This window comes from Oncorhynchus keta, unplaced genomic scaffold (assembly GCF_023373465.1).
Source record: "Oncorhynchus keta strain PuntledgeMale-10-30-2019 unplaced genomic scaffold, Oket_V2 Un_contig_19179_pilon_pilon, whole genome shotgun sequence".
Taxonomy (NCBI): domain Eukaryota; kingdom Metazoa; phylum Chordata; class Actinopteri; order Salmoniformes; family Salmonidae; genus Oncorhynchus; species Oncorhynchus keta.
The window spans coordinates 52,976-75,471 of NW_026281323.1; the positions used below are offsets into that span (position 1 = coordinate 52,976).

The 22,496-nt window shown below is 41.5% G+C and overlaps 2 protein-coding genes across 2 annotated transcripts in view; both read right to left on the bottom strand.

Annotated features, from left to right (window-relative positions):
* LOC118370872 (sodium bicarbonate cotransporter 3-like) overlaps positions 1–10,801 on the bottom strand; it is a 62,578-nt gene extending 51,777 nt beyond the window's left edge. Inside the window, 1 exon segment of the mRNA XM_052504441.1 lies at positions 10,612–10,801. Coding sequence (XP_052360401.1) covers positions 10,612–10,758 — 147 coding nt within the window. The 5' untranslated portion in view covers positions 10,759–10,801.
* An 8,613-nt stretch (positions 10,802–19,414) lies between these two features.
* LOC118366573 (collagen alpha-1(VI) chain-like) overlaps positions 19,415–22,496 on the bottom strand; it is an 81,493-nt gene continuing 78,411 nt past the window's right edge. The window contains exons 29-34 of the mRNA XM_052504438.1: positions 22,184–22,330; positions 21,992–22,098; positions 21,707–21,893; positions 21,348–21,519; positions 20,660–20,689; positions 19,415–20,502 (exon numbers count right to left, since the gene is read on the bottom strand). Coding sequence (XP_052360398.1) covers positions 20,282–20,502; positions 20,660–20,689; positions 21,348–21,519; positions 21,707–21,893; positions 21,992–22,098; positions 22,184–22,330 — 864 coding nt within the window. The 3' untranslated portion in view covers positions 19,415–20,281. The remainder of the gene's footprint in view (positions 20,503–20,659; positions 20,690–21,347; positions 21,520–21,706; positions 21,894–21,991; positions 22,099–22,183; positions 22,331–22,496) is intronic.

Sequence of the window (22,496 nt, forward strand, 5' to 3'; positions counted from 1 at the left end):
TCTGGAAGGTTCTCTTATCCCCACAGAGGAACTCTAGATAGAGCTCCTTCAGAGTGACCATCGGGTTCGTGGTCGCCTCCCGACCAAGGCCCTTCTCCCCAGATTACTCAGTTTGGCTGAACAGCCAGCTCTAGGAAGAGTCTTGGTGGTTCCAAACTTCTTTCATTTAAGAATGATGGAGGCCACTGTGTTCTTGAGGACCTTCAATGCTGCAGAAATGTTTTGGTACCCTTCCTCAGATCTATGCCTCGATACAATCCTGACTCTGAGGTCTACGGACAATTCCGTCAACCTCATTGCTTAGTTTATGCTCTGACATGCGCTGTCATCTGTGGGACCTTATATAGACGTGTGTGTGCGCCGTTCCAAATCATGTCCAACCAATTGAATTTACCACAGGTGGACTCCAATGAAGTTGTAGAAACATCTCAAGGATGATCAATGGAAACAGGATGCACCAGAGCTAAATTTTGAGTCACATAGCAAAGGGTCTAAATACTTATGTAAATAAGGTATCCTTCATATTTTTAATACATTTGCAAACATTTCTAAAAATCTGTTTTCACTTTGTTATTATTGGGCATTGTGTATAGATTGAGGAATCTTTTTAAAGATTTAAACCATCTTAGATGGGCTGTAATGTAACAAAATCTGGCTAAAGTGAAGGGGTCTGAATATTTTCCAAATGCACTGTGTGTTCTATTTACATAGTCCAATCCCATCAACAACATCAAGCTCAGCACAAGGAACTAGTGTAAGTCCCTTTGCTAAATCTTTCCATGACTCCATGATGGGAAAATAAATATACTGGAGCTAGGCATAAACATGGTCTGTGTTTTGTTGTCATAGTTGGTGTGTTAGAAGTAGGCTACATCTTCTACTGTAGTTCTCTGTATTATGGAGGATTAGTTGATTGTTAAGTCTAAATGGGAGAAAAGCAGAGTTATTAGTAAGGAGGGGTTGGTGTGGGTGACTAATGGGTGTCTGTTGGGGGTGGGTATTTTGTGTGAAGGTTAGTCAGCATTAGCAATTGACATGTGGGGGATTGATGGATATACTGTGCATTCTGAAAGTATTCAAACCCTCGACTTTCCAAATGTTGATTATATATTAACACACACAGCGAAAACAGGTTTTAGAAAATTCCCAGCCATCTTCAATACAGGTATGATTGGAGAATGAAACAGGTGTTAAACATGGGCAGTGGAAAGCAGCAGTCGACGACTCCATTGTTGACACAAATTAATAGACCTATAATGAATCTTAGAAAATACCATTTAGGTATCATTCACTTTTAAAACCATTTAATACATTTGATTTTATTATCATTTGGACTAGAGTGAGGCCATTTCTCCACTAGCCTATTGTTCCTGCAGTGAGGAGGATACACCATCTAATGTTTCATAATTTATCTGAACATACATCTCAAAAAAGCATACCAGTATGCAAATTAGGGAGACAAATGAGCAGCGCTCTTAACAATGCAATTTGTTAGGATACTGACGTGTCACTCGCTTTAAACGTCACTGCCTGGCAAGTCCTAATGGACTTCATATTGATAATAAAAACAAGATGTTTAGTTGACTTGTCCCGATGCAATACCATAGATATAGAACTATGTTATAGGATTTATAAATGGCAGGGATATACACAAGATCAACTTTAATCAGTTAATTCGTCACCTTTTATAAACTAGTCAAGCTTGCTGTTCATCAATCAAAGCACTGTAAACAGCCGTTTACTTTTTCCTTGTTGGTCAAACATCTACTGTCCCGAACAGAATATATACAGTCCTGGACATGGTGTAGTTCAATACGTTGAGGTCATGCAGGGCCTATAGGTTGGTATGTTCTCTATATTTCAGCTATTACTGGGCTTTTGGGGATTATTAAGACCTGTATTAAAAAGCGGTGTAGTATAATTTAGCAATGCAAATTATTACTCTATTCTTTATAATTGCATTGAAGTAATTGCATGCATTTGTTTCTGAAGTGTAATTGAGGAGATTTGAAAATAGGACGCTACCCCTTTAATACAGATGTTCCAGAAGAGATGTTGCCACAGGTCCACAGTAGGCTAGCCAAGACGAATGCTAGGTGTATTTTTGTAACTTCCTTTTGTAGACTCAACAGTGGCAAGTGTATCGCTAGTATGTTCACTATTGAAGGTTTACTTTTGTAAATTACTTTCCTTAAAATAAATAAACTCAGCAAGTAGATTGATGGGCACTTCTTTTGCTCTGGAGAGCACGCATGTGCTGTGTGAAGGCATCAACTCAAATGTTATTGGTTCATACACATGGTTTGTGAGTGTAGAGAAATGTACTCATGTACTAATCAAGACGCCGACTGCTCGAGAAGTTGTGACTCGCTGGAGCTTGAAATGAACAGCCAATCATATTGTTCAAATACAAATAGCATGACATTTACACGTCTAGTCTTCAATGGTAGACTGCAGCAGAGCAGGTAAATGTTTAACTGGAATGCAAAAATACACTGAAAAGTCTAGCCCAGGAGACTCATCGTTACCACATTATATGGGACGAGCAAATTCACTCCCATTATATGGATGTGCAAATGTATGCGCTCTCCCCTGTGTGTAAAGACATGACTGCAACCACACACACCATCAGCACAGACAGAAGGGGAAACACAGACAGAAGGAGAAACACAGACATGTCACAGGGGCTATAAGGCTGAAGCATTCATTTAGATTTCTCATCAAATGATAGTGAGAGGAAGTCCAGTTGCAGGTAGTGGGAGAGGATGGAACTAGGTGAAACTGGGCTGCCAGTATGCAGATTCTCATTGATGAAACATCCGATCACAATACCATTTTCTGTTGCCAAAACCAAAATCTGTTACAAAATGCACTAAGTTGTATAGACTTGTCGCTTTGCCAAAGTAATAAAAAAATGGCATCGTATTGGAGTGCAAGGTCAAATTGAATCTGTGCACACACGTGCTTCAGAGGAGGCGCTCCCTAATGGAAATATGCAAATACATGCTACAATGGGATCATGCTAGCTCGTGCTTGGCCATGGAAACCAATTTCATAAAGCTACTGAGGAACCGTTCTTGTGCTGACGTTGCTTCCAGAAGCAGTTTGGAACTCGGTAGTGAGTGTTGCAACCGAGGACAGACGATTTTTATGCGCTACGTGCTTAAGCACTCGGCGGTCCCGTTCTGTGAGCTTGTGTGGCCTACCACTTCATGGCTGAGACATTGTTGCTCCTTTGGCGTTTCCACTTCACAATAACAGCACTTGCAGTTGACCAGGGCAGCTCTAGCAAGGCAAAAATTTAACAAACTGACTTGTTGGAAAGGTGGCATCTTATGACGGTTCCACGATGAAAGTCAGTGAGGTCTTCAATAAGGCAATTCTATTGCCAATGTTTGCCTATGGAGAAATTAATGGCTGTGTGCTCAATTTTATACACCCGTCAGCAACAGGTGTGGCTGAAATAGCCAAATCAACTTATTTGAAGGGTTGTGTCCACATACTTCTGTCTGTGTGTGTATGCAAACACACCAGGTGTGTGCGCGCCTTTCCAAATCATGTCCAATCAATGGAATTTACCACAGGTGGACTCCAATCAAGTTATAGAAACATCAAGGATGATGCCTAGTTAAATAATATTTAAATAAAAAAATTATCAATGGAAACAGGATGCACATGAGCTCAATTTCAAGTCTCATAGCAAAGGGTCTGAATACATTTGCAAGAACTTCAAAAAACCTGTTTTTGCTTTGTCATTATGGAGTATTGTGTAAATTGACGATACAAATATATACATTTAATCCATTTTAGAATAAGGCTGTAACGTAACAAAATGTGGAAAAAGTCAAGGGGTCTGAATAGTTTTTGAATGCAACACACAGTATTTTAATACCTTTTTAAGACTTCCTGGTAGATGTTTTCTAAGACCCATTTTCCATCTGTTTCACCAGAAATCAGATCCTTTGCCTATTCCACATTTTCAGGGCGGAAAATGGCCAAACAATTAATATATACCTTAATAAATTACTCAGCTTCCACTTGACACCAAATTTGATGTGCTGCTATGAATGTCACTTTAGTGCCCATTGGTTCCCGTATGTTATGTAAAGTCCCTCGTGCTGAGAGGTGTATGTAGCACACTATGAATGAGAGCTTATGAGTATGTAGCGCCCTATGAATGAGGGAATGTAGCGCCCTATGAATGAGAGATTGAGTGTATGTAGCGCCCTATGAATGAGTGCATGTAGTGCCATACGAATGAGAGATTATAAAGTGTATGTAACATCCTATGAATGAGATACTAGCCCCTGTAACATCCCTCTATTCTGTTTCAGTTAAGTAGTCAGGAGGACAACCCATGGGGCTTTCTTTAGCTCTGTCTCCAGGCTACAACCCACCGGTGCTGCTATTGCTGACACTTAATCCGCTCTGGGTAGGCCTGGGTGATATACGACTCATAGGCCTACACACACCCATATCGCAATTACACTGAAGAGGCCTATACACAAAACTGTAGGTCTAAACCCCTCTGATTAAAAAAAAAAAAAAAAAAAACAGCAGAAGAAAACAGGAAAGTCGTTCTACTCTACTGCTACGCTGATGGTTAAGAGCATTGGGCCAGTAACAGAAAGGTTGCTGGTTTGAATCCCTGAGCCAGCAAAATGGGAAGAAAATCTGCTGTTTTGCCCTTGAGCAAGGCAATTAACCAACAACTGCTCGCCGGGCGCTGATGACATGGCGTTGATTAAGGCAGCCCCCTCACCTCTCTGATAAATGCTGAAGACACATTTCGGTTGAATGCATTCAGTTGTGCAACTGACTAGGTGTCCTTATCCCTTCCATTTTCTGATGACAGTCTCCTGATGCCTAATCTGAACGTTCTGTGAACCCGCCACTTAACCTAGTTTTGATCAGGATAATGATATACAGGCACGCAAAGAAAAACCCCATCACCACCAAGCCATCTGAGATATCAGATTATGAACAAATGGCGAGCACAAACACACAACCTGTCATCTCTACTGTAATATCCTCAAACTCTCAGATTGAACCATTCACAGTGAAACAAGTGGTGTATCACGCTAGTCAGTAAACCAACCAAGTTCCTAAAACTGCTTCTCTTGTTCTCACTCAATCCCCTGTTCCATTTTAGGACAACCAGCTGAAAAGAAATGGATACAAACGCAACATGAACCCACTAAACCCCTGGCTACTTGTAGATTGCAATCTAGACCTATAAAGTAATACATTGAGGCCACACAGTTTGGTATTGCTATCCTTGTGGGGATCAAAGAATTGATTCCCATCTAAAATCATTTTTGCCCTAAATCTATGCCTAACTAACCTTTAACACTATGCCTAACCCTAAATTAGCATTTTTCCTCATAGGGACTGAAAAAAATGTCCTTGTTTTACTATCCTTGTGAGGACACCCACAGAGTATAAAATGTGAAATTTAAAAAAAAGGTAGTGAAACAGACTCAAGGATGTAGCTAAACCTACCAAACGCTGAATAGAAACTATTTTCCATTTCACACTACTGCCTCTTGTTAATCTTCCCATCTTACTTCCTGTCTCCCCCGATTGCTCTTCATCTCTCCTCACAGATGTAAACAGACTTACCGTCTGCAGCACATGCTCTCCTTCCCCCTTCTCCATAACTTGGAAGAATCACCGCAGGCAGGGTAACTTCTGTTCTTACTGGAGGGGTATCCTAGGTTTTAAGCTTCCACAGTGCGTTTCAGAATCTATGCATCTCCAGATAGCCATGTATCTCCCAAAGACCATCCCACAAGTGCGAAGAAGAAGTGGAGAAAGAAAGAGTGAGAGGTGCATGGAAAAAAGGGGACAGACTGATGCACACTTAACCGGCTGCTCGCTCAGCAACCAATCCAGTCAGGCTCTATGATTTACTAATGTCCCCCGTCAACCAATCGCTGTCGGTCTGGCACACCAGAAAGAGGGAGAGATAAAGGTGGGGGTTGGCCATTAAAAAGAGGTAGATGAAAAGAGGGGGGCTTTGGAAGTCAAAGGGAGAGAAAGCACAAGAGAGAGGGGAGGGTTGATGGAGTTCCTCAGGGTCCAGTCTCAATAGCTTAATTATTCAGTTCCTGATAGCAGGGACGGTCATACCGACCGGCAGACACACAGTATGTGTGAGGGAGATGTTCAACACCATGCAGAAAAAAAAGAGTCAGAAACAGCTCTTTTTGGTGTTTTGAAAGGAGCAAAAAATATCAGGCAGCCCAATTCTGATATTTTATTCACTAATTGGTCTTTTGACCGATCACAGATCTTTTCACATGTTTTCAGAGCTGATCTGATTAGTCAAAAGACCAATTAGTGAAAAAAAAGGTCAGAATTAGCTGCCTGTCTAAACACTGCCAACGCATCAAAAAAGGGATTAAAATAGAAATACAGTGAATCATCTTCTAGCAGGTTCGGTAACTTGCTGATGAGTCGTACAGAAAACCATACAATTGCTACCGATCTCCCACTCTGTTCTAAGTGTTTGTATGCCGTCTGCGAGAGAGGGAAGTCAGTAAGACTCATTTGCATGACTCACTGTACTCAACAGGGAAGTGAAAACAGTCAGATGAAAAACCAAATGAGACAGATGGAGATCAGCCTCCACCGTGGGAAACATAGCCTAACCTTAATACACCAGGCGTAACTCAATAGACCTTGAAAAGACAAACATGTCCCCTTCAGCCCTCTACTACAGTGTAATAACAGGTCAAGGGGCCTCCGATCATAGCGACATCCTGAATGAGGCATGTCTGTGTGAGTCAGAGAAATTCCATTAGAGCCAATTTACATCTGATAAGATAGATGTAATTGTAGAAATTATTCTGTGCATTCACTTTTCTGAAAAAGCTTTTTATTTTTTTTACACAAATGACCTTTTAGTAGACTAATGTTTGGTTTTGATTTGTCTCAGTTAAGTTCTCTAAAGCAGGGCTCTCCAACCCTAATCTAGCGCACCTGAGATTCTAATAATTAGCTGGTTGTTAAGAGGAATCAGGTTAGTTACAACTGGGGTTGGAGAAAAAAAAACCTACAGGAGGGTAGCCCTCCAGGAACAGGGTTGGAGCAAAAACCTACAGGAGGGTAGCCCTCCAGGAACAGGGTTGGAGCAAAAACCTACAGGAGGGTAGCCCTCCAGGAACAAGGTTGGATAGCCCTGCTCTAGTGTCCTTCCTGAAAGCTCTCAGGCAGAAAAGACTGGACAAGAAATCAAAGTTCATGAACCCCTGGCTGTCCTCACAGAAGGGGTTGGAACTTAGAAGGCTTGGAAAACAAAGTGTTCAAATGGTAAACAGGTGATGTCATGATCATTCCATTTCCACACAGGACTAAGAACTCATTCACATTTCGCTAGCTCCTTGACATGGAAGTGTGGACTAAGAACACAAATGCTTATCAAATGGTTCAGTACAGAGGACTTGACCCCTAATATGACTTGTCTGTGACTGAGCGTGTAGCCTATGTTATGACAGTTTATGCACAAATGGTAGGCTTCTGGCTCGCTGTTCTCTCTCATGGTGACGAATAGAGCAGCTCCAGTGCAGTCAGGAGTGTAGCTGAACCAGGAGGGGGGAGGTCCTTGCTATTATCCTGTTAACAGCCACAAGTTGCAAGGGGAGGTCCCAGAGCCCAGGGTACCAGACTGCGGTAGGCCTCAACCTGCTGAGCTCATGACTGTGTCCACCAGTCCCAGTGTGTGGGAGTGAGTTCTGACGTTCCCAGTGTGTGCCTGTGTCAGTCAGCCGGCTTTACCCCTGCCTTTGTCTGCTCAGCCCTGCCAGCACCAGAGCTGCTGAGTCTCCAGACAGACACAATGATGCTTCCTGGTGTCAAAGCTCCCTTTAGAAAGGGCTAGACATGTGCCCACTTACCCAACCATTTACATCAACACCTTTGACCCAAATCAGAGGTGTAAAGGGTCAATTTTGTAGTATAGGATTAGCATTCACAGATTATGCCCACTACAATAAATCAGCCTTGTGCCTAGTAATTAGCTAGTAACTAGTCAGCATATCAAAAATGTCAAGAGATGGACTACTTCAAATCTCAGAGTTAGTCTGATAATTCAATTTCTAGTCCAGACAGTGTCTGTAATGGAACCTTGTCTTACACGTGACAGAATTCAGCACTTCAAACTTTAAAGACAATCACCGTGATACGACATAACATGCCCTACACGCTGTCATGTTATTGTGTTTTGTTTAGAGGTCAGGGTCCACACGCAATAAGAAAGATTTGACGCTCCAGAGTCTACACAGCCAGGAAGCATCCCACAAAACATCATCAGAAAGCATCACCATGAAGGCAGAACACAGTGGATTTCTATACTTATTCACCAACTACCTGTACTCTACAGCGTTGTTTTACTATCTATGTCTGCAATGTTTTTTATTTAACCTTCATTTAACTAGGAAAGTCAGTTAAGAACAAATTCTTATTTACAATGACAGCCTAGGAACAGTGGGTTAACTGCCTTGTTCAGGGGCAGAACGACAGATTTTTATTGGGAATTCAATCTAGCAACCCTTCGGTTACTAGCCCAACGCTCTCACCACTAGGCTACCTGCCACCTATACAACAGCCTACTGTACCAATAGCATCCTATATTCAAACCAGGTGAATATATACTCTAAGAAAGGTGCTGCATCATTCACATGGCAAAGTGTTGGAAATGGGATTATAATTTCCCACCACACCCACTCAGCTAGCCTAGCGTTTAGAGGGTTGGTCCCACAACCGAAAAGCTTGCGAGTTCGAATACCCGAGCCAACAACATGAAAATATGTCGGACGTGCCCTTGAGCAAGGCACTTAACCTACATTTGCTCCAGGGGTGCCATACTACTATGGCTGACCCTGATAACACAATTCACTGCAATTGCACCTTGTATGTGAAAATAAAATGTCTATTGTCTATAACAAGTCTGGTCCTGTTCTGCATCAGACCCTATAATTGCAAAACTACCATTCCAGTGTTTTACTTGCTATATTGTATTTACTTTGCCACCATGGCCTTTTTGCCTTTACCTCCCTTCTCACCTCATTTGCTCACATTGTATATAGACTTGTTTATACTGTATTATTGACTGTATGTTTGTTTTACTCCATGTGTAACTCTGTCGTTGTATCTGTCGAACTGCTTTGCTTTATCTTGGCCAGGTTGCAATTGTAAATGAGAACTTGTTCTCAACTTGCCTACCTGGTTAAATAAAGGTGAAACAATCTAGGCCTTGGCTTACTTAGTACAAGTGGGGTTATGTTACCAGGTGGGCTATAGCCCAAAAAAAGAGCCCATATGTGGCTGTACTTAGAAAAATGGTAATTGCATCTTTCTGTGGGAACTAACTCTGCCATTGGTTTGTTCAACAAAGCCTGTAAGGGACTTTAATGGCGTTTTTAGAGGGTTTGTGAATAAACGCCGAAGGGTCTGTTGCAAACACAGGTTAAGGAGATGTTATATGTGTTGTTCTATGAGAGGCTTTATGAATGTCCGTCGCTCTGGATAAGAGTGTCTGCTAAATGACTTAAATGTAAACATCAGTTTGTGATACAGCCAAGCAATAAACATACACAGGCTGAGCGAGAGGGAGAGGACTTAAAGGAATACTAGTTCCCTGTTAGAAAACTGTAAATCTAGATAATATTTGGTAGGTTAACTTCATGACCACACACAGACAGACAGACTCATGACAGAGTTTGGGAAATATTGAGCCTTGATATTGAGGGGACAGAAAAGAAGGGCACAGACAATTATCCATTTGAGGCTCGCATATGTGGTCCAGTCAGCTCAACAAAGTTCTGGCCCGGATATGGACTACCATCTCTCCCAACTGCACAATCGTCAGGGTCTTATTCGTTAGGGCACACTAGCAAAACGTTTTTGCAACAGAAAACGATTAATGAATATGACACTGCTGAACTCGAATGTCAGGAGGAGAACAGGGAAATACCCCCGTGTGACACAATGGTAAACTGCTATTCAAGAGAACTCAGTATCTTCAATAAAATAAGGGATCGGGGATCCAATAGTGATGAAACTGTGGATTTAATCATTGAAATGTACCATAAGAAGTTTTAGCTACAGTAAACGTCCTGTAGCTACGGTAGAGAGGGGGAGACATGAGACATTGGGAGTCCACGAGGTGATACCCTCTGACCACCCCGGGCGGGCGCACATGTCCTCTTAACAATAAAAGGTTTTCCTCTCAGTTTCAACACCCTCTGAATCATCGCTAGAGAGACCGGGGACATATAGGCTACTTCCTGGCACACACATGGTACCCAACAACAGTTACAAAGGAAAACGTATGTGCATACCTGTCTCACGTTTATACCACGTATTAAGTAACAGCAATGAAGTTGTTTCCTATTGTAAGTTAGCTAACTACATGTTTATTGTCACTTCCATCTCGATATGCCTTGGTAGCAAAGCATAAATTAACCCCCACCCCCATTTCGTACCCATTCCTTTCTCTTGAGAAATGCGCCCTCAAATGAACCGCTAGCCACCAAGCTAACAAGTAATTTACAGAAACTTTAAAAAAGGTGAACAAAACAAAAAACGTGACCACGACTTGTTACTTACGGATGTCAAGAGGGGTCGCATCTGTTCACTGGCCTCTTCTTCCATTTGTCCAAATTTCTGTCCCCTATCCTCTGGGAGAATTTGAATATCGAATACCGAAATAACCTTTTTTGACGTGTCACCGACACTAACTCGACTGACTGGCATTTTCACTAACCTAACGTAGCGATTTTTACATACAGAGCATAACCCGCCCTATTTTGATTGACAGTTTATGTTCTCCTTTCATATCCAAGCAGCCGGTTTCCTTTGACCAATGATAAGAGTAGAAAAGACAAATGGGCGTGTACGACACGCCTATTCCGGAGGGGCTGGTGAAAGAGCAAGGATGCTGTGTTGATTGTCTGGCCATTACTTTGCGCCAAAGGTATGATGCTGTATCTGTGAACTTTCAACAGATTAATAGAATTCTGCCAGCAAATAACCACAAATGGTCTTCTTGCTTGATCAAAAGCATTGTTTCACCAAAGCCATGCCAAGGCTATTGATTTAGCTATATAGCCTATCTCTGGTTTTACTGTCAATCCTTTTGGCCCATGAGTTTATCTGAAGGTAAGCAAAATAGTGAACTCATATTGGTTTTCTTATATACATTAAAAGTAATGTCACTTTCACCATATCTACATGTACATACTACCTCAATCAGCCTGACTAACCGGTGTCTGTATGTAGCCTCGCTACTTTTATAGCCTCGCTACTGTATATAGCCTGTATTTTTACTGTTGTCTAATATCTTTACCTACCTATTGTTCACCTAATACCTTTTTGCACTATTGGTTAGAGCCTGTAAGTAAGCATTTCACTGTAAGGTTCACCTGTTGTATTCGGTGCACGTGACAAATAAACTTTGATTTGATTTTCCAAGATTGACATTGAATTTATTGTAAGTATGCATCCTAAAGCCAATCTAACAAGGTGCGTATGGTGGGAATCTGTCATCAGTAACTACATGTATGCGGTGCCTGTAAGGAGCTTATTAGAGATTAACTGATTCATATTCATGTAGAGTTTGCCCCCTGATGTTTGTGTTGGCAGCATAATTCTGACAGATTACCTCAATATTTCAAGATCATTATTGTTCCCAAGGTTTAAATTAGAATTTTTTTATATTTTTAAACTCTGTTATGAAATATCTGCTCATAGTGGCTTACAAATAAACAATCAATTGCTGTGTCACCTCAGAGTAAACACAGCTGTTCTAAGAAAGTTAAAAGGTAGGTGCATAAAATAGGCCTACATATCAAAGTCATCTGAGCATTTTCAGTCCCATGAAAAGACATGCATGTTTACTTTTGATCATCATCATCACCATCATCATCGCCATCCTCATTGTCGTAGTCCTCATCATCATCATCACCATCCTCATCATCATCGCCATCATCATTGTCATCATCCTCATCATTGTCGTAGTCCTCATCATCATCACCATCCTCATCCCCATCATCGTCATCATCATTGTTGTCATCCCCATCATCATCCTCATCATTGTCGTCATCATCATCTTCCTCTCGTGGACATTGTAAACAGAGTAGTTTAGATATTGTGATATAGGGTTCCATTCCATTGCACCAGATAAGGAAAAAGAACGTCATTACATTAACCCCTGACATGGAACTTCAGACGTGTCAGACGTAGATGTCTGCTGCCACATGCATTCCCAATGATCAATCAGGATGGCAAAACAAGTGTGTGTGTGTGTGTGATTAATAAGACTGCTGGAGGGCAACCCTCTAGGGACCAAAGGTTCAGAGTCTAAACATTGTAATCCCCTTAATTTGGTCTCAGGTTATTTCTATAGCCTGTTACTGGAAGTGATGCTGTGGCATTAGAAACGCTCACTAGGGGTTGGAGGTGACTTAATACCTGCTAGCTCTCTGAACATCAAAGGTGACCTTAGTTGGATCAAAATGTATATTTCAGCCACCTGTTGACCCTAGTTAAAACAATTATTTAACATTTTAGGAAAAATATAATTTCTGAACATGCAAAAAAAAGATATTTGGTCTTCAGATCCTCAAAATGTTCTACCTCTGCACCATCGAGAGCATCCTGACGAGTTGCATCACAGCCTGGTATGGCAACGGCTTGGCCTCTGACTGCAAGGCACTACAGAGGGTAGTGCGTACGGCCAGTACATCACTGAGGCCAAGCTTCATTCTTTCCAGGACCTCTATACCAGGTGGTGTCAGGAGGAAGGGCCTAAGAATTGCCAAATTACACTGCTGCTACTTTCTATTTATTATCACTTTACCTCTACCTACATGTACATATTACCTCAATTACCTCGACTAACCTGTGGCCCCGCACATTGACTCTATCAGTACCCCTGTATATAGCCTCGTTACTGTTATTTTATTGCTGCTCTTTATTTATTTGATATCTTTCTATTTAATTTTGTTTGACTATTTAGTAAATACTTACTTAAGACTTATTTTTGTTAGAACTGCATTTTTGGTTAAGGGCTTATAAGTAAGCATTTCACTGTTGTATTCGGTGTGTGTGACAAATATCATTTGATTTGATTTTATGATTTTGGTTGAGCCAAATCAATGTTTTAGCATCTATTCTATGGCTCCCCCTCCTGTCTGAATAGATTCAGTAATAATTTGAAACAAAACTTGAAACATTTAAAAACATATTTTTACCCAAATAGCATTTAAGCCTTTATTAGATTAGTTTCTGTATATTATTTCTAAACAAGCGAGTATATTATACTGCTGTACATGTTTATAACATTGCATTAAACATTTGACAACAATAATAATACAGTCATTAAGCTCACACTTGATCCAATACAACTTACTGTTAAACAGGACATGCAATGGCTCCTTCTTGGCCTGAGCTGGAGGCAACAATATCATATGACTCTACAGACTTTAAATTGTATTTCAAAAACCTAATCACATTAAAAGTTGATACTGATACAAGTGTTGTACCATGTGACTAAATTAAATAGTATGTCTGATTTTGCACATCATACCTCAGAACAATAAATATGTAGAAAGCTAAAAAGTGTTGCAAAAATATTGCCTTGCATTCCACCCAGAACCATCTCACCCACATGGCTACTGGTCGCCATAGAGACTCCTGCCAAAGGTATAGATAGACCTCTTCAATCTCTCAGGTGAGGGAGGTCTGAGTACCTGCATGTCTTAGCCTTGACAAGTGAGCATTTTCCTGCTGACTCCTCTATCACTGATTCTTCCTACTGAATTACTGGAGCGCCACCTTGTGGATCATCAAGCCCATTGATGTTTACCATCAAATTATATTTGCAAAACTTCAGGAGAAAAGTTTCAGGCCACTCTTTCTGCGCCTATGGGTGTCACCCAATGAAAAGAGCTTCCTTAGGTGGACAAATACAAAATGTTTCACACCGGCCAGCTTGGAGGAAGATATGGCAATGAACTCTGGAGGATTGGGCCTGTGAAGAGAGAGTTTAAAGGTTTGATGCCATTTTAATGGTGGACAAAAAAATTGTGATATTAAAGATACACTGTAAATGAGTTCTATTACATTTAACAATTCAAAATATGCGCCATTAACTCCAAACATCTGTATATTACTAGGTAATAGAGTAAGATGTTTACCTTGGAGCTCTAGGCCGATTCTTGGCCTCTCCGACAGGCCTTTGGGTGATGAGTCTTCCCCTAGCTCGCAGTGGCAGGGTTCTAGCCTGTGAACTATGCCTCCTGGTGTAACTGGGAGCCATGACGTTCCTGGATAGAGCTGCCATGGACTCCCTGTAGACAAGGCCATGTCTGGAAGATATGCTGCAGTGGTGACACGTGGCCAACTGAGAGAGAGGTAAAATAAGGGCAGAGGTCAATGTAAAAGACACTGCCATAGGGGTTAGCTATTCAACGTTACAGACATGCTGAGACAATTCCCAAAGAGATTCAAAGAAGGACGTTGAGGAAAGTAAGTGAGTAAGGATGATAAACAAATCATTAAAACCAGGCCACGCTACTCCCTGTAATAATGAAAGTCATGTAGACCTGGTTAAAAGTAAACCAAGACCCTAGAGGCCTCTCTCCATAAAGAACACAAGGCTAAATTCAGATGTGATAACACACATGTTGGCCCTAGCACACTGTCAATTACTTCCCTCCACCAATAGGATATCAGGACAGCTCTCTAGAGTCTGGAGAGCATCAAGCGCATCATAGCCCCACTTCTAAACCAGAACATGCTTATTTATTTTACAAGTTAATATTTTAGCAGACTCTGTTATCCAGGGTGACTTACAGATAGTACATTCATCTTAAGATAGCTAGGTGGGACAACATAGTAAGTACATTGAATCTATTGTATGTCGCACACTGGATTAATGGCTATCATCACATTATGTTATCCACAAATCTTCTTATGACATTTCTATGGAGAACAGTGTTTCACTCTTTTTCTGCTTAGTTTATAAAAATAGTAGCGACAATAACTTGTGTTTTTATAATAACTATATGTTTTGGTTCTATGCATAGTATTTGTGTCACACATAAATTAAGCAAGGATAAGCATGATACATTCAGAAACTGTTACAGTAGCCAACAGTAATATGTTGTCTCTGTGGAAAGAGAAAGACACCGCTAAATTATAAGACTAGCCCTAAATGATTCCCCTCTTCTATCAGACATTCCTTAAATTTACCATGGAAACGATCAAACAAAGTATACATTCTTTACCGAGCACAAATTAACAATCTGCTACCACACTCCCAAATGATCAACTCACAAACAATGTTGTATCAAAGCATTGAGAGTCAACAAAGTTGTGTAAATGCCTGGAAGAGAGGAACTCACCGAGACAAAGGCTGCCATGCTGTGCTGTTTCTGTTCTTCTTCACAAGAGTCACAATGTGTGACAGTCCCTCTAACACAAAACGCTCTGTCATCCTACATGTGGGTGGAGCCAGGGGGCGATGAAATAAATGACATCTCAGCCCACTGCTTCTTAAGGATGTCACCAGTACATGATTCCTGCCTACAGCCATAATCTATACTCGAGACTGTGGATTAGGGTCTGAAACAACCCCCACACAAAACCAATAGGGTTATGAACAGGCTGTCCTATTTGAACCTGAATAATCTTGGCAAGTGAACCAAGCTGTCAGTGTTACATCAACAACAATTGATTTGTTGAAATTTGAAATGTTGAAATGTTATGTTCCGTGTTTCCGGGTTAGATAACGTGATATATCCTTTTGTGTGATTACACAACACTACAATTTAATGTCAGAAAAGGATATTACAGGATTGATTTTCTGTCCTAAAATGTAATCTTGCCAAATGTGTTTCTGATGTGTCTTGGCTGCCTATTTATAGGTTTGTGATCCAAGAATACCACTATGCAGATGGGTACATGATAGAATACCACTATGCAGATGGGTATCATGATAGAATACCACTATGCAGATAGAATACCACTATGCAGATGGGTATCATGATAGAATACCACTATGCAGATGGGTATCATGATAGAATACCACTATGCAGATGGGTATCATGATAGAATACCACTATGCAGATGGGTATCATGATAGAATACCACTATGCAGATGGGTATCATGATAGAATACCACTATGCAGATGGGTATCATGATAGAATACCACTATGCAGATGGGTATCATAATAGAATACCACTATGCAGATGGGTATCATGATAGAATACCACTATGCAGATGGGTATCATGATAGAATACCACTATGCAGATGGGTATCATGATAGAATACCACTATGCAGATGGGTATCATGATAGAATACCACTATGCAGATGGGTATCATAATAGAATACCACTATGCAGATGGGTATCATGATAGAATACCACTATGCAGATGGGTATCATGATAGAATACCACTATGCAGATGGGTATCATAATAGAATACCACTATGCAGATGGGTATCATAATAGAATACCACTATGCAGATGGGTCTCATGATTGAATACCACTCTGCAGATGGATAGCATAATAGAATACCACTCTGCAGATGGATAGCATGACAGAGTACCACTCTGCAGATGGATCCTATGATAGAATACCACTATGCAGATGGATACCATTATACAATACAACTTTGCAGATGGATACCATTATAGAATACCACTCTGCAGATGGATACCATGATAGTCTTTCATGGTTAAGGGTTGAGAGATTTGATTTGATACATAACTGAAATGGACTACTTCTCTTCTAATCTTCTTAAGAAACATTTATGTTTGTATAATATTTTTCATATACTTCAAACAGACTTACAAACCCCACCATACATGCCTTTATGGTGTATCTTCACAGTATCCAAACAAAAAACAAATGTAATGCATCGCTCAGTTATGTATCAAATCAAATTGTATGGTCACATACATACATACTTAGCAGATGTTATTGCGGGTGTAGCAAAAGGCTTGTATAGAGCCATGTCATGGTGGAATGCCCTGCCACCAGAGGTTACTCAGGCAAAAAGCAAGTTCAGCTTTAAAAAACAGATACAGAAAACATCTTGCATCAAAGTGCCTCTCCTCTTTCTAAAGAGATATTGTAATTTAACTATACTGTATATAAGAATGAATATGGATATATAAATAGTGTGTAGATAGTATTTTTGTTGTCTCTTTGTATCTTTCCTATATAAAACTCTTATTTTATTTGTAAACAAATATTTTTAATTTAAAGAAATATATTATGTTGTTCCTGTCTATTTCTGTTGTGTACTTTGTAATGTATTTGTACACTTTTATGTGGACACCAGGAAAAATAGCTGCTACATGTGCAGTAGCTAGCTAATGGGGATCCTAATAAATTAAACTAAAGCATTTTAATAATTCTTCAGTATCTTGATGTCAATCTACTCATGATGATTAATGATGTTGATTGTTTTTAAATTGCTTGTTTTTGTTGTTGTTGCTTTGCATCGCTTTGAGATGTATTTATGTAATGAATAGCACTATAACAGTTAAATACATGTTATATTATTATTACTAATCTCCAGAACCATGAATGAATTGAAGTTCATCGTTATACACAAAGAGATCATTATGACATCATTGCTTTTGGAATTTGGAATTCCAATCCATTCTAGAACATTTGTAAAACCACTTGACCCATTTTCTTAGCTAGGTTCTATTCCATGGTTCCATGATCCATTTATTGTAAAAAATGAAGTCCTCACAAGTTTTCTTAAGAGAACCTTTTGTCACTGAAAGGCTAAGGAAGAGAACGGGTAAGCGCTCTGAAGTATTTTTGGCAAACGTAGCACTATCATTACATATTTATTTACATCCCATTTGATTTACAGTAAATATGAATTAGGATTGCCATAGCGTGACAGCAGGACCCTATTCTTTCTCTAACACCAGGTACCCAGTGGAGTCCTTCTCATGCTCAGGCATTAAGAGCAGCAGAACCCCCTAGTATACTTGGCTCCAAAACACCTCACACTCTCTGCCCTCCCCTGAAGCCAGCAGACATCAGACACACGGCGAGGAAGGGAGGCAGTAGGTCAGTGGAGCCCAAGGAGCCGTCGTACACAGACCAGCTGGACTTCTGCTTCCTCAGAGCCTCCTCTGCTCTAGAGAAGTTCAATGGGGAACTGCTGTATAAGTGTGCCAGCTGCTTGTGGTACTACCCCAGTCTGTCCTCTCTGCAGACACACATCACCCTGGGCTTTATGGAGGGCTTCAGCTGCAGGGTCTACTACAGGAAGCTGAAGGAGCTGCGCTGCAGGAACGACATGAAGAGGATACAGGTGATCTCTCTGGAGACCACAGCCAAGAGAGTCAATCGCTTCTCAGCAGGAAATAGGGTGGCAGAGGAGCTGAGGAACAAGAGCAGTGAGGAGACAGAGAAGAAGAGCAGTGAGATTCAGAAGTGGCTTTCTGAGATAGAGGAACCCACTGATCATTACAGTCACTGAGATCATTATCCCTTTTTTCATTACAGATTCATTTTCACAGTAACAAAACATAGCTATATAAAATAAAACACTTTCATGATCCCTGCTTCTTATTATTCTCAGAGTACAGTTGGAGCCAGATATACTAAATACATGCTATTTCATAAGGGAATTAATGAGTACACTGATTGGCATCTGGGATTTCAAACAGCTGAATTTCTAACTCTGTCCATGGTGCTGAAGTTGGGTACATCCTGAGGTCAGTAGCCCAACACCCTCAGATAAGTACAGAGTACAAGGGGAAGCCTAGTGTCTTTTCGGACCGATCTGTAAAAGGTCCTTCTACAACAACTATGTTACGCCCTGACCTGAGATATTTCTGTTTTCTTTATATTTTGGTTAGGTCAGGGTGTGACTAGGGTGGGAACGCTAGTTTTTGTATGTCTAGGGTTTTTGTAGGTCTAGGTGATTTGTATGTCTATGGTGGCCTGATATGGTTCCCAATCAGCGGTAGCTGTTTATCATTGTCTCTGATTGAGGATCATATTTAGGTAGCCATTTCCCTTTGGTGTTTGTGGGATCTTGTCTACAACTAGGTGCCTGTGTGCACACTAGTAGCGGCTCGTTTGGTTATTTGTTGTTTTGTTTCGGTGAGTTTCAGTTGATTACATATATGTGGAACTCTATTCACGCTGCACCTTGATCCGATCCTTATAACGAATGTGGCAAACTATCACTAAGTAGAACAGAATATCAGTATTTTCCAAGTGTGTGTTAGAGCTCCTCTACTCAGCCCTCTTTTCTCAACACTCCAACACTGCCCTCTAGTGCATTTTATTGGCATGTCTGGATAATTCTTTAACTAAATGGCCCTGCATATATTTGAAAATAATAAATTGTATTGTATTCAGAATTAGCGAGTTAGTTTGTCCAATATTTTATTTGTCAAGAAATTTGAGCAAAAGAAAACTGTTCATCTTATCACCAAACTTACAGCGTAACGCTTATTAATCTACCCAAGTGCTTCTTATGACAAACATATTCATTTTATTTCACGTGAAAAGCAGGAGGCCCTCAAACACATAAGGAAAACACAAAAGTATAAAATGTATCTATCTAATTTCTTAATGGCCTAATACATGGCACAACAGAACAATTCATAGACATGTCAGTAGTAGGGAGGTCTTTAAGAGCATTAGAGAGCTCCAGAGAGCTTTACAGAGCTTTGGAGAGCTTCAGAAAGCTTTACAGGGCTTCAGAGAGCTTTACATAGCTTCAGAAAGCTTTACAGAGCTTCAGAAAGCTTTAGAGAGCTTTACATGGCTTTAGAGAATTTCAGAGAGATTGAGATAGTTTTACAGAGCTTCAGAGAGCTTTAGAGAACTTCGGAGAGCTTCAGAGAGCTTTAGAGAGCTTTCTAGCCAGGCTCTGCATGACCACCCGTCTGGCCAGGTCACTGTACAGTGCCACTCGGTGGACACGACTATCCACGACGCGGTAATCAAACCCGTTCGCCTGTCCCGTCACCAGCTGGCACACGCCCGCCTCATCAAAGCCCTCGCCCACAGTGATGGCCAGCAGCTGTGTGTTCTCTGCCAGAGCGGCGGCGCAGCTCTGGGGATAGCAGCCCGGGCAGAGGCCACAGACCTGCCGTCCGTGAACAGCACCACTTTCCTGGGGACAGCAGAGCGGCCCTCCCTCTGGAGGGTGGAGGTCAGGAAGGCCAGGGCAGCCGGTAAGTCGGTGGCCCCGTCCATGTAGAGCGTAGCTGCTAGCCCCGTTAGCACATCATCAACCCTGGCAGTGAAGGGCACCTCCACTCTCTGCTGCTGCCCATCGCTGTACTGCATGACGGACAGGCGGAGCAGCCCTCCCGGTTCTGTGACAGCAGCCTGGTGGCCATGTTCTCAACAAACTCTCTGGCTCTGTAGAAGTTGGCCTGGCCCACACTGGAGGAGCCGTCCAACATGAAGACTATGTCTGTAGCTTCCTGGAAGTTGGCTGGAGGAAGAGTAGACCATTTTAGAACAGCAGTTGGGGTTCAGATACATTCCACTAAATCTTTAAATTGCAGTACTAGGCTGAATGCTAAAAAAATAACGTATTGTAATGCATAGGAAACTGTGACCATAAAAACAAGGGAGAGGAGCAGTCTTACCTGGACAGGTGTAATCAGGACATTTCTTATCTGTAAACACAACCCAGACCTTAGTTGAGAGCATAGGAACATAGCATGTAGCTAGCTCCTGATATTGTAAATTGGGGCTAGCCTGTACATAGACTACCTTGGCAGATGTAGCTAGCTCCAGATATTGTAAATTAGGGCTAGCCTGTACATAGACTACCTTGGCAGATGTAGCTAGCTCCAGATATTGTAAATTAGAGCTAGCCTGTACATAGACTACCTTAGCAGATGTAGCTAGCTCCAGATATTGTAAATTGGGGCTAGCCTGTACATAGACTACCTTGGCAGATGTAGCTAGCTCCAGATATTGCTAGACTATTAGATGTAGCTAGCCTGTAAATTATAGCCTGTACATAGACTACCTTAGCAGATGTAGCTAGCTCCAGATATTGTAAATTAGAGCTAGCCTGTACATAGACTACCTTAGCAGATGTAGCTAGCTCCAGATATTGTAAATTAGGGCTAGCCTGTACATAGACTACCTTGGCAGATGTAGCTAGCTCCAGATATTGTAAATTAGGCTAGCCTGTACATAGACTACCTTGGCAGATGTAGCTAGCTCCAGATATTGTAAATTAGGGCTAGCCTGTACATAGACTACCTTGGCAGATGTAGCTAGCTCCAGATATTGTAAATTAGGGCTAGCCTGTACATAGACTACCTTGGCAGATGTAGCCAGTAACGTTGTTGAAGAAGGAGTCCTCCAGCAGTTGCACGTGGTCTGTAATCTTCAGGTAGAGTCCAGGTGAGGCTGTGCCCAGACAGGTGATCTCCTCCAGCATGGTGGCGTAGGACGCCCGTCTGAAGATGTCACCTATGCCAATGCCCACCACCTAAGGAGCCAAGATGGAGGACATACTGAGGCTTTGCCACAAAATGGCAGACTTGGAGGAGATGGTTCTCTTTATGTCTAATGAAATGAACCCTTGGTCCTGACATCATCTCTTCACCCCCAACCTATACATGTCCTTCAGCCCACTCTCCCCCATCCCATTGCCCAGTCCCATTGACATCCCTCACCCTTATATTGGGCACAGAGCAGAGGGAGGACAGCGGTTTGGCGTCCCGGCGGGTGTCTGACCGTCCGTCTGTCAAGACTATGGCCACCTTTTGGTCCAGCTGGGAGCTGCCGAATGCCTGCCGGGCAAAATCCAGCGCCTCTCCCGTGTACGTACCACCGGCAATCCAGCGCATGTTTCTCACAGAGCTGCAAGTATGGGACATCAAACACAACAGTTAGTCAGTCAGTCAACTGATATCAGGTAACTGCTGTACTTTGGACTTTTGATTCTTATCTGGTCGGACCTTTTCAGCTGTGCTACTGTGGTGATCTTGGGGTCCTCCATAGATACCAGCTCCTGGGTGCCGTCATGGCTGTACTGAACTACACCCACTCGTGATCCTAGCTCCTTCTGCAAACAGAAACACACACATAGAAACAACATTTAGTTAAGGCCCCTCTCTCACCCAGGGAAGTCAGGACAAATGTTCACCCACCTTGTCTTTGCTGAACTTGGTAATCTTGTTGATGATTCGAATTATAAACTCTTTTTCCAGGGTGAAGTTCTGCAGCCCAACACTCTCTGAACTGTCCAGTACAAAGAGTAGCTTCACCGGACCACACTCACACTCTGTGAATGCCAGTTACATTATCATTATAATAATATCATGATATATTCTGAGCATCATACACCATATCAATAGTACAGATGAAGGATCTTCATTTGATCACTCTTTTGTTGCTGAAAAATGTCCTGCACAGCAGGAAATGCAAACTTGTAGTGTGTTCGAGGTTTAAAAATGATTCTAA